Source organism: Belonocnema kinseyi, chromosome 1, assembly GCF_010883055.1.
Source record: "Belonocnema kinseyi isolate 2016_QV_RU_SX_M_011 chromosome 1, B_treatae_v1, whole genome shotgun sequence".
In the NCBI taxonomy this organism is placed as follows: domain Eukaryota; kingdom Metazoa; phylum Arthropoda; class Insecta; order Hymenoptera; family Cynipidae; genus Belonocnema; species Belonocnema kinseyi.
Genome location: NC_046657.1, coordinates 86956746 through 86972839, shown reverse-complemented (window position 1 = coordinate 86972839; position 16094 = coordinate 86956746). Strand labels below are relative to the sequence as shown.

The window sequence follows — 16094 nt, the reverse complement described above, 5'->3', positions numbered from 1 at the left end:
GAGGTCATTATTGAAGTAACTTTCAACGAGGAATCCAATGGTGACCTTAGTTTTAAACTTGACCATGCCCTTCATGGTTATTCAAAGGGAACATTTTATCAAAAATTGTGAGCTTGATATGGCCTTGATGGTCATGGTCAACGGCACTCGATGGTCACTATTTAATGTACATTGTTTAAGTATGTAAGTAGGGTGAGAGGATGATTTTCACAAGCTAGCTTGCGAAAAAATTTTCATACCATATTGAAGTTTGATGACCTTTATACGTCCATCAAGGCCACTCCTTACCGATGACCTGACTGCACTGTTTAACATAAAGTTTTCTGCTCTTTCGATTGCCAAGGTCAAAAATGAACCATTTTAATTTAAAACACAAAGGTGACTATGAAATAACCATGAAAGTCATTGGCAGGGTAAAAACTAAGGTCACCTCTGGATTCCTAGTTGAAAGTTACTTCAAGAATGACCTTAAACTTCGCCAAAAAAGTTGTTCCTAAGGATTTATTTGGCTGTATATAATTTGCTATCATTAACCCCATTATGCTTTAGAAGTATACTGTCATGGAAATATATATTATAATTAATAACTTTAAAAAGCAAAGTTCATATGTATCGAATTCCAAAGTTAATTCGAAATCTCCTTCACACGCTTACATCAGTCAAATAACTAATCAACAGCATTTCTTGGACTTACGCTTAGGTTTCTAAGCATGCATTTTGCAATACCGTGTAGTTCACAATTGCTTTCCACAAGCACTTGCACAATGGAATTTAAATATTTTCGGTTTGCCATAATTTTTGGTGCTTCTTGTGTACCGTTGCGGATTTTGGCCTCTATTTTTTTTTTAAACCCGACTTTTGAGTGGAGTTGCTGACCGCCAGCACCTCCACTATAACTAAATATACTAAACTAAACTACCCAAACTAAATATAAGTATATCAACATTTTGGGGTTTTTTCGAATATTTTTTGACACCGATCCCGATTTTCGGGATTTCTTAATTTTATCAAATAAGTGGACTTTTGAGTGGAGGGTGGAGAATTTTGGGCTTTTTCGGGCTCTTTTTGACACCAATATCGATATTTGGGCCCTTTCATTTTGATCGAAAAAACCTACTCTCGACGTGTAGGTGCATTCAGCCAACACTTCCACTACAGAAAATTAAACAAATTTTAAAAGTCAATAGCGCCAGAATTTTGGACATTTTTCTGACTTTTAGAATGTGTTGCGATTTTGTAAAATTTCTTTTTTCTTGTCGACTGCTTTTCATACTGGAGCAACAGTGTTAAAAAATTTGATAGGCAACCAGTAGTGCTGGAATATGCCTGCTGGTTGTCTCATGGGTCATTAGCGCTCAGTAACGGAAAACAAATATCTTCAGTTTCGATTTGTTCGACGTTTTTTGAATTTATCTCTTAGTGAGTATTAAGACATATGTCGGAAGGTATTCCCACCCAAAAATGCGGCTTGTCTGGATGCCTCGACTTGTATGGTGATTCCTCAGCAGCGCATTGCATATTTTGCTAGAATACAGTCGAGATATGAATCACATCGATCACGGGAAGGTTGTCCTTTATTCTTATGGTCTTTCTGGTGTGGGAAAACTCATGATCGAAACGATTTCAGTATTTTCGGGAATCCCATGCTTCACCCCAGTGACCAGGATTCAAACGACCTGTAATTTTCGTCTAAGGCTGGGGAAGTTGTGAGTTGGTAGGTACTACCCTTTACTTAAAAACATTTTGGCTCAAGCAAACCGAACAGTTTCGAATTAACCCGCGCGAGACGCTATAGCAAGGGTCATTTCGGAAAGCACCACCAGGAAACACTCATGGAAATTATTATAACTCTTTTTTATTTACTTCTCATATCTTTTCGTTTCATACTTCCTTGTGGAGCCCTATCCCTCAACAAAAATAAAGTTGCAGCAATGGAAAGGACTGCATTATATTGAGATTGGAACAGTCAATTTAAAAAATAGGAGCTTCTCACTGCTAGAGCTGGAGGAAACCACCTTACGCACGTTTGAGACACTACGAAGAGAGAATGAAAACTTTCTTCATTGAAATTATCTCACTAGAGTGTTATATAACCAAAATTATGAATATGCATTGTTAATTATGTACAATCTCTGATGTCCACATATATTCGCAAGGTCTTATTAAAAAAAATGTTGCCATAGACTCTCGTCAATGTTGCCCATTTGGACAATGATTTCGCCTGAAGTAATTTCACCCCTATGCATTTAAGTTGACATTTTGACCTGTCACTCTGGCTTTGTCGTCGTTGTATTCTGCATGTACTGTTCCGAAGAAGATATCAGCTTTGCAAAGTGACTACAGATTGTAAGGCCGAATAAAAATTTGACCGGTAATCGGCTAAAAAATCCAACGAGAAATCTAAGGTTTGAGCTTTTGTTTACTGGTGCGTTTAATGGTTTAACGGGCTTTGGTTTCAGAGCGATTTTGGAAATAATAAGAAAACCGCGTCACGTGTTACGACCATGGAGTTACACTAATTTAACTACTGAGCGTCACGAGTGTTTCCAGGGTTCGTTGTATGATTAAGCTGCGCCGGTGTCAGTTGAATTAGAATTTAGTCGTACTTTAAGACGTTCGCTTCCGAAATATAATAATTTTCTATTTATGGGGTTAGGAAATTAAACAATGGTAAGATTGTAGGAGTTTGACCTTGTCTAAAGAAAAATTTCGAATCATGCACGTAAAGCACTAATTTGTATTTCAATTCATGTGATTCCTTATATTTTGCTGATAATCTGAAATGATAGCCTAACGAATTTTTATTTGATTGAACCAACCCCTTTTTGACTTTAGAATTTTAAAAACGAGGGAAATATACGCGAGATTAAAGGTAATTATTAGATCTGTGATGTTTGAGAAAATTTGAAAAAAGAAATAAGTAGTGTATACTTAATTCTAATTGAAACTAATAAGCGGTGTGAGCTTTTAGGCCAGGATTAACCCCCTTACAATATTGACCGTTACAGTACTATTCAAGAACCCCTATGAACTGACACTATCACATTTAATGAATTCAGTCTGAGCTCTCTTGAACTAAAACAGCTAAAAAAATTAATTTCAAAGAAACCAAAAACAATCTCCACAGCTCTAGACAATACATTAATCTCAACAGTAATACTCAAACGCCCCCACGAATCACCCCTAACACTTTTAACGAACCAAGTCTCAACTCCCATCAATTAAAACGGTAAACATTTTTTTCACATTAAAAATGATCACCGCACATGATTTTCCATGTCTAGTAGATATTTTCACACTCACACTAATATTTTACAAACTCTAGGTGTACTGGAATACTTCTGTGACTCCAGATATATGAATCAGATATCTGGAGAATTGTGTATGGTCATTATTGGGAGCTTTTATTAATTTTGAGGGCTATTTCGTTAAATTGCGTGTTTATTTAAAGAAAGGGGTGACTAGTTTATCATTCAAGGTATTGTCCATCGCTAGCCACCACTTTCTCTAATCTTTCTGGCAATTTTCGGATACCACGTGGGAAAAATGACTTTTTTAATGAAACTATTTATGAATCAACCTATTTTTTGGCATCTTCATAAAAAGCGAATGTTTGCTCATGCAGACCACGAGTCATGGATCTGAAGAGGCATTTTTAGACGATACGGTGTCTAAAAAATACGGCGTTGTCACGCAGAAGAATACCTTTCTCGTGTCTCTTTTCGTATTGTTGCCGTTTTTTACGTATTGCTCGGCTCAACCACATTAGTAATTTTTGATAAAGGTCGCCCGTGATGGTATCGTTAGGTTGCAGAAACTCACAGTACACTACAACCTTCTGACTTTACCAAACACAGAGCATGAGCTTCGGTTTTGGTATTGATGTTGATGGTTGGCCGGGCTTAACCCACAATTTCCTACGCTTAGGGTTATCATAGAGAATCCACTTCAAATAGCCAGTGCCAATATGATGCAGAAACCCTTTCCGATTTTGCCGTTGGAGTAGCTGTTTACAATCAAAAAATCTCCTTTTCACGTATGTTGTCTTCAGTTGATACGGCAACCAATTTCCTTTGCTTTTGGAACATTCTCAGTGCAGGTAACCGTCTATAAATGGTTGAACGAACAACTGCCAATGATTCTGCAAACACATTTTGCGTTTAACATGGGTCTTCACCGAGTAACGTCTTCAATTTCTCACCCTCTATTTTTTCGAATGGCCTGGACGTTCTTAGTCCTTCTTGTCGAAATCGCCACTTTTAAAATTTCGAAACCAGTATTCACACATTTTAATGGATAGAGTATAATCCCAGTAAGTTTAAAAAAGTAATCGATGACTTTCAGCAGCACTTTGATTCGAATCGAAAAAGAAAAGTAAAACTTCCCATAAATTTTGGTTTGTTGGTACGTGAGCCCACATTTTTAATGCTAAAAAAACTATGCTATTTACACTTAGGTCAAACGGCAACTTATGAACAATAAGGCCACATGATGAAGCTTCTACATGCATATAGTAACGATATGCCTTGATGCGATATAGTACAAGTGACGCCATCTCTTAAAAATCCCTCAAAACTAATGTACACTGTGAATATTTGTAATCAAATATTTTTGGCAGATTTAGTTGAAGACACTTGCGACTGGATTCGTTAAATTCGATAATGGCTAGTTTCTAGGGGTTGCGGAATATTACTGTGAGTGTTGATATATCCACTAGAGACTCAAAAAGCTGTGCCTGGTGATTATTTTCAATTTTTTAAAATTCAAATTTGTTGTTGCATTAGTAGCTGAATACGGTTAAGACTGGATTCGTAAAATTTGGTAGGGGTAGTTCCTAGGAGTTGTGGAATATTTCGGTGAGTGTGGCTATATCTAATATGGACTTGGAAAGCTTAATTATTCATAATGTTTCCCTAAGGTTTTACATGACCTTCTTTCTTTGCATGACCATCTGCAAACCTTATATTATATTACCCTCGCTATTTACAATATTCAAAATTAGTTACATCAATTCTTATATCTCCTTACTTTCAAATTGATCCAGCCTAACTTTACTGTCGGAAGAGTGAGCAAGTTATCGAAGCGAGAGAGCGAGTGTATAAGAGTGAGCGCATCTTAATATACTTATACTACTTCATAATAATTAATTATAAATATTTACGGTTCTACTCTAGGCGACTTCCGTTTCCTTTTTCCATCACTTTTCCTTCTCTTCTATTTCATGCTCATTTTGCCATTCTTTCACTTTCATTCTTTTTCATTCGCCTCGCTAGCTACCTCCAAATTTTTTATCCGCATATCACTAATCCTATCCTACCTAGAATCTTTACCAAATTCTCTTGCCAGCTTTCCATATCTTCCATTTCTCTTCTACATCCATCTCATACATGATCCCTTGTTTCCTCCTCCCATTCACATATTCTGCACTTTTCGTTCTCTTCCATTTCCGAATACATACCCCTTACCTCGTTTCCTAATCGAAATCTTGCTATTCTGGTTCTTGTTCTCTCTTTTTATCCCTTGGCCGAATACTTTGATACTTCTTCCTTTTTATCATCTTATACCAATCATGATATTTTGATTCCTCAACCATGCTCCAGCTTTCCATTAATTGCCTTTCCCTGTCCCTTGCCTCCAATTCTTCATAGCTTACTCCATTTCCCTCTCCTATATCTCTTTTACTAAAAACTGCCCCCTTTCTTCTTCTCATATTTTTAGTTCTACCGCTCTCCCTCTTCTTTATTCTACCTGCTTCAAAGACTTTTTCGCTCACTCCCTCCCTTGCTCTTTCTTAACTTCCTATCAAATTGCTATGCCATCTTATCTGCCCTGGTACTTAATTTATTCCTTTGTGCTTCTTCTCTCACAATATATCCAGTTATCCTCCAGTCTACCTCTAGCGTACACCTTACATACCTTTCTTGTAAAATCTCAATCTCTTTCCTTTCCTTTCATCTCCATATCTCCGCTTCATAACCTAATACCGGTCATACCAGCATATCAAATAACCACATTCTTCTTTCCCAATCCTTTTTAAACCTTCTTTTCCCTATTCTCCATACCAGATTCATTGTCACTGATACTTTTTTTCCTTTCTTTTATATGAGCTTTACACGAAACATTTTTTGGGCGAACGTGGTAGAGCTGCTACACCAAATGCGTCGCGTGCTGCTCGCCTGCAGCTTCGTACACATCCTCTCTCATATTGGGTATGCTGTGTTCCCACATGGGAACAGCTACAGTCCCAACAAGATTGGTGCAGGAACACTCCCTTTAGGCGGGAGCATGGAATCCCCACGCCAAGTTTCGCGCGGAGGTATAGTTTATAGTTTTCGTGCGACAAATGAATTGTGCTTATACTCGTGTTTATTTTATTTTTTTAAGTGATTACATAATGGATGACTTCTTAGAGAGATATAAATTTACGCATCTACGCGATGTCGCTGGACACCTCGATTTATGTTGTTATTTAATGGGAAAGGTTTATTAAAGCTAATAATTTGAATTCTTCTTAACAAATTATATAAACAATTGTCTATGTTTTCAATTCAATGATAACAACTAGGATTATTGACATAATTTCCAGAATAAGATTAACCGCAGCAAGTTTGATAAATAAAGTCATTTTTTATACGACTTACACGCAATTGTTTATACTATTTCTTATGAATAATAAAATTGTTGACATGAGTAAAACTTTCAGGCTAGAAAATCATAAATTAATTCCTAGTAACTTTTTGTAAAAAAATGGTTTTCATCCGTAAAAAGATACAACTATAAAACAACTATTTGTCTAATTTGTTAATAAAAATCATAAAGTGGTATGCTTAAAATAGCCTTCCTACTTAAGGAGTTTTTGGACTCGTGAGGCAATTTCATTCTCTTTTGTGGGCTGCTGCGTTCGGAACACAGGGGAAAGGATCTGCTAGCATGTTTGGTACTCTTGTTCAGTGTCACCAGAACGTGGGATTTTTCGGCCCCCACCACTCTCTCATCTGGGAGCGACACATTCAAACCTAGCATGTTGGTGAGCCGGCTCTGCTACATGCTGCGTAGGTCAGCCTCCTGTAGAGCCGAAAATGCACGAGCAAGAGCCCGAGCCCGCCCGACTTCACGATTCGTTTTCGGTAGCTAACTGGGAAACTTAGGAAATCGTTTGATGTATTTCAAAATGTTTTTGAATTTTTTTAAAGTACATTTTTTAAAATAAAAATTATTTAAAACTTTCAAACGATTATTAGAAAAATAATTCTTTTTTCTACTATTTACAGACCTTCTATTCTTCAAATCTTTAAGAATTATTCCATTTTTTCCTGATTTTTTGCAAGTTTTAATTATTTTTCAATAGTTTCAACAATTCTGATTATCTCTTAAACTTACTAAAATTTAAAAGCAAATTTTACAAACTAACATAAACATAACAAAAAATGGCACGACAAAATTGCGGAAGAAGGCCTAATGAGAATTAAATTCCTTATTTTTTCTAAAATTATATAGTATGGCAAAATTACGAAATAATGTTAAAAAATTGTGATTTTTTAAAAATTTTCTCTCGTCCAACGCATTTATGTTCTCCATCCTCATCTTTCTCTCTATATATTTTCATTCAAGATAAATCATCCCATCTCGTCCAAGCTGTTTAACAAATTCTTTCCCTTTCCCATTCAGTACCTTATATTTAGATTTTCTTCCTTTCTCTCCTCTACATTCCCTCTCACCACTTTCTTCTCTCGTGGAATATTACTGTAGAAATAGGTATATTAAACGGAGTCTTGGAAAGTTGTCTAGGTTAATTCTTTTTTATTTAGATTTTTCAGGATTTGATAGGAGTAGTTCCTAGGAAAAGTGAAATATTACTTTTATGGTGGATGTACCAAATATAGACTTGGAGAGTTGTGCGTGGTGATGTATTATCAATTTAAAATATTTTTAGCGGTTTTAGTTGATTGAAGATGAGACTTGGTTGGTTGAATGTGATAGGGGTAGTTTCTATGGGTTGTGGAATATTTCATTAGGCGTAGATATATCCACTAGAGACTTTAAAAGCTGCGTGAGGTGATCATTTTGAATTTTAAATATTTGTCACCGTTTTCATTGAAGGCAGATGTGACTTGGTTCATTAAATGTGATAGGTGTAGTTTGTAAGGGTCTTGGCATATTACCGTTGAGATATATCTATTAAGTACAGTATTGGAATATTTAATGAAGGAATTATTTATAACTTGACAAATTTTTTTCCCGTTTTAATTTACGGAAGGTGAGACTTGGATCCTTAAATGTGGTAAGGGTAATTCGTATGGGATGTAGAATATTACTGTTGAGATTTCATTATTTTTATTTTGAAATTGTTTTTACTTTGGGAATTGGAATATTAATTGGAATATTTAAAAACTGTCTGTGGTAATTATTGGTAATTTAAAATATTTTTTACTGTTGTAATTGTTAAAAGGTGAGAAACTTGGTTTCCTGAATTTAATAAAGGTAGTTCTCAAGTGTAATTATTCTTTATTGAAGTGTTTAAGTTTTTTATTATTGCTGTAGGGTTGGGCGTATGATTTTTTTCATTTTGAAATTTTTACGCAGTGTTTTATGAACACCGCAAAATTATTAACTTTTGATTTATTTTTTATTTGGTTTTGTTCAATATCTATTTTTTTATTCAGGGGTAGGTGTTAGTTTTATGGGCTCTTTTCAGACATTATAATTTGTTATTTTTAGTGAACTCAAAACTAGCTCTGATTTACGGTATATGTTTTCTCGTACTTAGTCCATATATTCTTCTTTAAGATTTTTTAAAGGTTTAGAGATCAATTTTTGAAATAATTTGTAAGTGTTTTCAGGAGCTCAAAAATAGCACGAAATTCGTCTATATTTACATTTAGGCTGAGTGCCTAAGCCATTTTGTGGCTAATGTTTGGAAGACAGGGATTGTTTCTGGAAAATTAATTTTTGCTGTTTTAAAGAGTTAAAAAAAGCCTAAAATTCTAGCGCCGTTGATTTTTTAAAAACTTTTTTAATTTGCTCTAGTGAAGATACTGGCGGGCGCACCTCTACCCCAAAAGTCTGTTTTTTATAAAAATAAGAGAGCCCAAAAATCGGCAGTGTTGTCCAAGAAGAACCAAAAAAAGCCTAAAATAGTTATACGAGGTCTGTCCGAAAAGTATCCAACCGTGTGTTCTAGCTTTGTGCCTAATTGTGCTATCGTCAAAAACAGATGTTTGTCATTCAGGGAGAACACCTGTAAGACCACATACTAAGTGCCATGTGCCTGCGTATCTTCAGTCGACTTATGTACGCAGTTGCGTAAACGTCTAATCAATCGCGCGTCGCATTTCAAGATAACGGAACGCACCGATCCAAAATTGTGCATTAAATTTTTGACAAAAACTTCGATATCCATGTTTTCAACCCACCGTTATGATTCGTAAAGTATATGGTAATCATTCTATATAAAATATTTGAACTACAGAGTGGTTTAGGCAATTAAGAAGTGGTCATACTTCAGTGGAAAGTGACCCTCACTCTATCAGCGATGAACTTATGACAATGTCCCCTTTTTTGGACCAGGAAGGTGTTGTTCATCATGAATACGCTCCAAAAGATCAGATGGTAAAAAAGAGTATTACCAAAAAGTTCTGAAAAGAGTGCGTGACGCAGTAAGAAGAAAACGTATGGATTTTTGGGGAAGTGGCGACTGGCCTCTTCTACACCATGATGCGCCAGCACATTCATCGAAACTTGTACAACCGTTTTTGGTAAAACGCAAGATGAAACCACTTCGTAAGCCTCCTTACAGTCCCGATGTAGTCCCCTGTGACTTTTGGCTGTTCCCAAGTTTGCAAATTTCGTTCAAAGCGCACGTTTCAGCAACACAGAGACGATTAAAACGAATGCGACGGGTGTACTAAAGGCCATTCCGAAAGTTGACATCCAGAACTTCTTAAGGGTGTAGGAGTATCAATGGGAGCGTTCTTCAGTCAACTGGGCAAGCCTTCTAAGGATGCCATGAACCCCATGAAGAAGAGTAATGCCAACTCAGAGTTATGAACGCGGGTCGGATACTTTTCGGACAGACATCGTATTCTTACATTTAGTTAAAGTGCATACTTTATTTTAAAGGTAGATTTGAGGAGACAGGGGTTGTTTTTTGAAAATTATTTTTGTATTTTTGGAGCGCCCAAAAATGCCCAAAATTCTAGCTATATTGATAAAATTTTTTTTTAAATTTTCTGCAGTGAAGGTGCTAGTGGCCAGCATCTACACTCAAAAGTATGATTTTTTAATAAAAATAAGACAAGATTTAAATTCCATCGTGAAAGTTTTAGGGAAACGCACCTGCAGTTAACTTTCTATGTTAAATGTCACCAATCTAACGATAAGGAAATACTTGATTAATTTTATTTCGGATACGAAAAAGTGATAGGTGATTCATTTAACCTGCAGATACGTCTTTTATCATTTGCATGGCGTAATAGGAACTACTCTAAAAAATAAAGCTTTTTTCGACCACCCTATTAATGCATGTCTTACTTGAGATAAATGATTTACCTCGGGGTCACTTTCAACAGCTTCTTCCTTATTCTTCTCATCATCATTTACCGAATTGTCTTCATTTGCTCCCCTTAAAATTCGAGCGACTTTTCCTGAAAATATAAATAAATAGGAGTTTTAAAAATTACTACGGATCGGTCCGATACGATGGCTGATTTGTTCAGCGTCAACACACCCGCCATCAAATGGTCAAAACTAGGAGTTTGTCATTCATCATCCTTTACAGTCTCTATTTTTTCAAGCAGTTTGAAGTCCTTATTCGAAATTTTCAGTAAAAAATGTCTACGGTCCTCAAAATCTTCGAATATTCAATCTAGGTTTTTTTGCAGCAATATATAAATAAATGTATTCACTAAAAATTGGGAATAACGTTGCAAGTTATTAATACAATGGTACTATTAATGAAAATTTTCATAATTAGAAAGTTATATACACTGAATATATAGATGACTGCGTCAAGTTTCGTCGCATTGCGTCAGTTTACTCTCAGTGTATTCAGGGCTGATATTCACGGAAAAAATAGAGGGCAGTAAATGTACAAGAAAGATAGATGGGGAAGAGTTAAGTAGCGAGAAGTTAGAAAAGCAGATAAGGAAGATGAGAAGGTCTAAAGCACCACGGCTGGCCGGGTAAGAGTACGAAGCGTGGCTACTTAGTCCACATGAAGTAAAGGAGAGACTGATTATGCCTCTGCACAAGAAATAAGATATTTATAGGCAGGGAAAGTATAAAAGAAATAGCGCTGCTCTATACGGCGTGGCAAGTATACGCAATGGTATTGTCGGATAGCTAGTACAAGGATGCCGAAGGGAAAGGAATATTGCGGGAGGTGCAGGCTAGCTTTATGGAGGATAGAAGTATTATCAGCAATATCCACATCTGGCAGCACGTGATGGATAGAAAAAAAGCGAAGAGGTCAAAAGTGTATGCATTTTTTTTGGCTCTCAATTGTGCGTTTCCTCTTGTGGACAGCAGGAGGTTGTAGGAGGAGATGAAGAAGAGGAGAGTGGAAAGAGGCCTTCTCGAGAAGCTAAGGGAGGTTATATGAAGATACAAAAAATAGGGTAAGAGGTGGGAAGGGAATTCGGAGATTTTCTGGAGAGAGAAAAGATTGAGGCAAGGATGTCTACGTAGCTAAGGTTATGGTGTTCAGAAAAAGAGGTAGAAGGGATAAGCGAAATGAGTGGAGGTAGAAGGAAGAGGCACTGCAGGAGGTAAAAGAGTTTCTGTACCTGAACTGCCTGTTTCGAAAGAATGGGGAAGTAAATGGGCATATAAGAGAGAGATTGAGAAGTTCAAATCTGGTGATGAGGCAGGTGTGGAAGCTGGAAAGAAGTTGTTCCCTTGGGTTCTTGGATGGAATGTCGAATTGTTGTAATCGCTAGCGATGAGTGTCCTATTTTATACAGTGAAGGCTTGGGAGTGAAAGGAAGGTGAGAAGGTTAATAGGATATAGCAAAAGTATGCAAAGTGAACACTGAGGTTGGCAAGAAATACTCGTACGCCTAATTATATTATTAGGACGGTGACGGGAAAAACGACCTCAGGACTTATGAGAGAGTCGGGCGTGTAAATATCAGGAGACATTTTTGGAAAAGATTGAAAGGAAGTTGGTTAGGAAGTGTTGGAGTAAGGAGGAGGTCAGGAGAGGGTATATGAAGAGAAAGGTTGAAAGGGAAAGGTATTTCAGAATGATTAAATTGAAGATGGTTGACGTGAGGAGATTGCATTAGGAAGGGGAGTGTATAAGACGCTTGAGAAAAACTTCATGGGGAGACAGAGAGCGAAGGCAGAAGGGCAGGAGAGAATAAAAGTGACAATGTTTGGCGGGTACTATGGGTGGATTATGACAAGGGAGAAAGCGAAATATCATAGCGAGGATGAGATGTGGGTGTAAAAAGGGTTTTAATAGGTTCTGGCTTTCTAGGGAGAAGAGGGTGTGAGAATTGTGCGGGAAGGAGATGCAAGAGTGGAGCATATATTGGAGAAGTGCGAGAAGTTCGAAAGGAATAGGATTAGCATTGTGGTCTTAATGCATGAGGGGGGTGGGGCAAAAGGGCAGTAGCATGGATGACGGGGGCGTTGTGTAAGATTACGAAGAAGAGAAGGTGGGAGAGGAGGAAAAGAGCAGGCAATATTTTAAATAGGAGAGGGAGTATATATAAGGAAAATGTAAATATTGTTAATAGTAGATATGTATTAGGTATTAGCCAAGGCAAGGCATTAGGTATTAAGTAGGAGTTATCAGGTAGGTTACGTATTAGGAGGTATTATGAATTAGGTATTAGAGCGAGGCGAAGCTAAGCCAGGTAGGCGAGGTGATAAGAGCAAGCGGTCTGAGAGTTAAGGTGTGGATAGCTGTTAGTTTTTAAAAATTGGTTTAAAGAAAATTATGTAAAAAATGAAAATGTAAGCAAGTCAATTTTTTAAGGCCAGCTGGACGGAAAAATAAACGTTCATCCATCTAAGGTTTCAAAAAGCTATACCAGATTCCAAGGTATACTTAGTAATGCCTAAGTGTGTGTGTTGACCGATTAAGTCCCAAAAACGAAGAAATTTCTTTATTACGTTTGAGCTTGTACAATTTTATATAAAAGGCAAAGAATTTATTGTAAAATACTCTTTTCGGGTATGCTCGACACGGATACCAAGAATTTTAAATTTCGTTTTATCGATAGTTTTGGTGATTTTTGCGCTCAAATCATATAAATATTTTATTATTTCAGTAAAACGGTATTTGAATAGTTCATTTTCAAACAAAATAAAAATATGTAGTATTAAATTGGCAAAATCATGATATTAAAATTATAAAAAATCATTTTATTGCTATTGCACGTCACCGAGATTTCTGCTAGAACTTTCCTAGGTTATGCCATAATTTGAAATCAAGCTACAAGATTAGACAAATTCTTGAATTGAAAAAAATCCAAAGATTATTAAAAAAATATAGGCTTGATTTTTTTGGACGAATACTCGCTTTTTAAAGGGTGCGGTGATTTTTAGTATAGGTTCAAACATTTTTTAATCAATTAAAGAGTTATGTATAGATTTTTAAATTAGGGCGATGTTTCACAAATACCATTCTAAAAATAGATAAAAACAATTATAGAAAAAATTATTTGTTTGACAGCATACTGATATACTGAAAAGTTCGCAAACAAAAATTGTTTGTGACGATTAAATTATGCATTTAATTAAGTGTTTATTTTTAGTTAGTATTTTTCTAATACCTTTAATCAATAGCGAGCTTATTTACATTATTTTTTCAGATAAAATATAACCTACTTGAAATTACTGACTTTCTCACTGATAGTGTTTGTAGATTGTTGCACAAAAAATTAAATTAAAATATCAAAGAATTTAAAGAGCTTAAACATTTTATTTTGTGAATACATAAAAAAGATACTTCAAAATCTGTTAAAAAATGAAGCTTCTAGAATATTATGAGTAGTGAGTTCTTGATTTCGACCATTGTGCAACAACTTGCATTCATGCCGAGAACCGACATTTAAGCTACAAACCCGCATTTTACTCAAGATCATGAAAAGCTTTGTAAATATTAGATCCAACGTACTGAAGAAGGTTAATATTGTTCGATAAACGCAGCAAGTAATTTTTTTAATTTTAAAGTTGAATGTGTGTTTGCGGGTTCACAAGTCGGTTCTTTTCTATATTTACACACCACTACACATATATTAATTTAATGTTATTAAATAATTTAAAAATTATTAGTTATACGTCATTTTAGGTCATAATTAAAAAAAGGAAATAAAGAATTTCCTCGGTGAAATAATTTTACAGTCAGATATCGAGAAATTTTCAGCAAATATTGAGATTTTCATTAAATTAAATAACAAGATTGAAAGTACGTAAATAAAAATAGTATTTCTAATACCACGAAAATTTTCGTCGAAAAATAAATTTTTTTTGAATTTTAGAATTGAAAATATAATATTAGATATTACGTATTCCTCTGCCGTGTTCCTTCGAGTAATCTTCCATGTGCCTGTAACGAAAACCAGATTTTTATGAGGAAAAAAGATCAAAATTACAGGATTCCCTATATTGGGAATCGTACATGACGTGTGAAAATTAAACCGAAAATCGTAGACATACATCCTGAGAGTGGCTAATCGCTTTTCCTCTCCCTGAAGATAATCATGGACGGTGTCAATCAATATATCTCCCTTTGCCACCAAATTGGCCAAATCATGAACATTATCATTTGATGGATTAAAATTGCCAATTCCGGTACAGAAGAGAGACATCACAACAGCACCGATGAGTAAACATGACATAGGGTAACACATGCTCCTTTTAAAATTTTTTGAATCTGTTATCTTTGATCAACACACTAAAGTCGCAATTTTGTAAATTAAAAATTTGTGTTCTGTGGGTACAACATTATTCCGAATAGTGTTTATTTGCAGTTTTCGATCGAAATTAATAATATACAAGTCCACGCTCAAAAATGTAATTTTTAGTTTATGTGCTATATATATATATATATACACACGAGGTGTGTTCAAAAAGTAAGGTGACTTTTCAATTTTCGCGGGCTACGTACATTTAAGTTTTAAATTTTTGGTTTTTTGTGTTGGTACACTCGTCACGATCATATGTTCACAGTTTTGACTAAATAGCTCGTGTTGTTTTTCTGGTAGAGACGTAAAAGTTTAGAAGGGTTTATTGTGCTCGGCGATTTTCTTCTTTCGAAACAAATGGAGCAAAGATTTTGCATTAAATTTTGTGTTTAAAATGGAATCCAGTGCTCTAAAACTCTTGAAATGTTGACAGTTGCATACGGTGAGTCTACTCTTGAGTAAGAAAAATGTGTGTAAGTGGTACAAGCTGTTCCAAGAAGGCCGAGAGGATGTCGAAGACGAACCTCGCCCTGGACGTCCCAGCACGTCAACAACAGATAAAACCGTTCAAGCAGTGGAAGAAATGGTGGTGAAAAATCGCCGAATTACCATCAGAGAAGTTGCTGAAGATGTTGTCATATCGGTTGGCTCATGCCATGCTATCTTTTTGGACGTTTTGGACATGAGACGTGTGTCAGCGAAATTTGTTCCAAAACTGCTTAATTTTGATCAAAAGATCCATCGCATGACCATCGCTCAGGAGATGTTGAATGAAGTCAATAATGATCCTGATTTTCTCAAAAGGGTTATAACTGGGGATGAATCGTGGGTATATGGTTATGACGTGGAAACTAAAGCCCAATCATCTCAGTGGAAGCATCCTGAGTCTCCACGACCGAAAAAAGCATGTCAAGTTCGGTCAAATGTGAATGTTTTGCTCACTGTCTTCTTTGATTACCGTGGCGTAGTGCATCAGGAATTCTTACCACAAGGTCGTACGGTCAATAAGGTGTATTACCGCCGTTTACGAGAGGCGATACGCAAAGAACGTCCGGAACTTTGAAAAAACAATTCGTAGCTTTTACATCACGATAATGCACCTGCTCATTCATCGTTGCTTGTGAAAGATTTTCTGACCAAAAACAGCACCACAGTCATGCCTCAGCCTCCATATTCACC

General features: G+C 36.0%; 1 protein-coding gene across 3 annotated transcripts in view; it reads right to left on the bottom strand.

The window, feature by feature from the left end:
• Positions 1–16094, bottom strand: part of LOC117175103 (prolyl 4-hydroxylase subunit alpha-1-like) — a 57852-nt gene that overhangs the window by 29366 nt on the left and 12392 nt on the right. For 2 of the 3 annotated variants that reach the window (XM_033364676.1, XM_033364656.1), the window contains exons 2-4: positions 14668–14865; positions 14517–14557; positions 10549–10643 (exon numbers count right to left, since the gene is read on the bottom strand). In XM_033364676.1, the coding sequence (XP_033220567.1) occupies positions 10549–10643; positions 14517–14557; positions 14668–14861 (330 nt within the window). In that variant the 5' untranslated portion in view covers positions 14862–14865. The remainder of the gene's footprint in view (positions 1–10548; positions 10644–14516; positions 14558–14667; positions 14866–16094) is intronic. The other variant, XM_033364666.1, reaches the window with a different exon arrangement.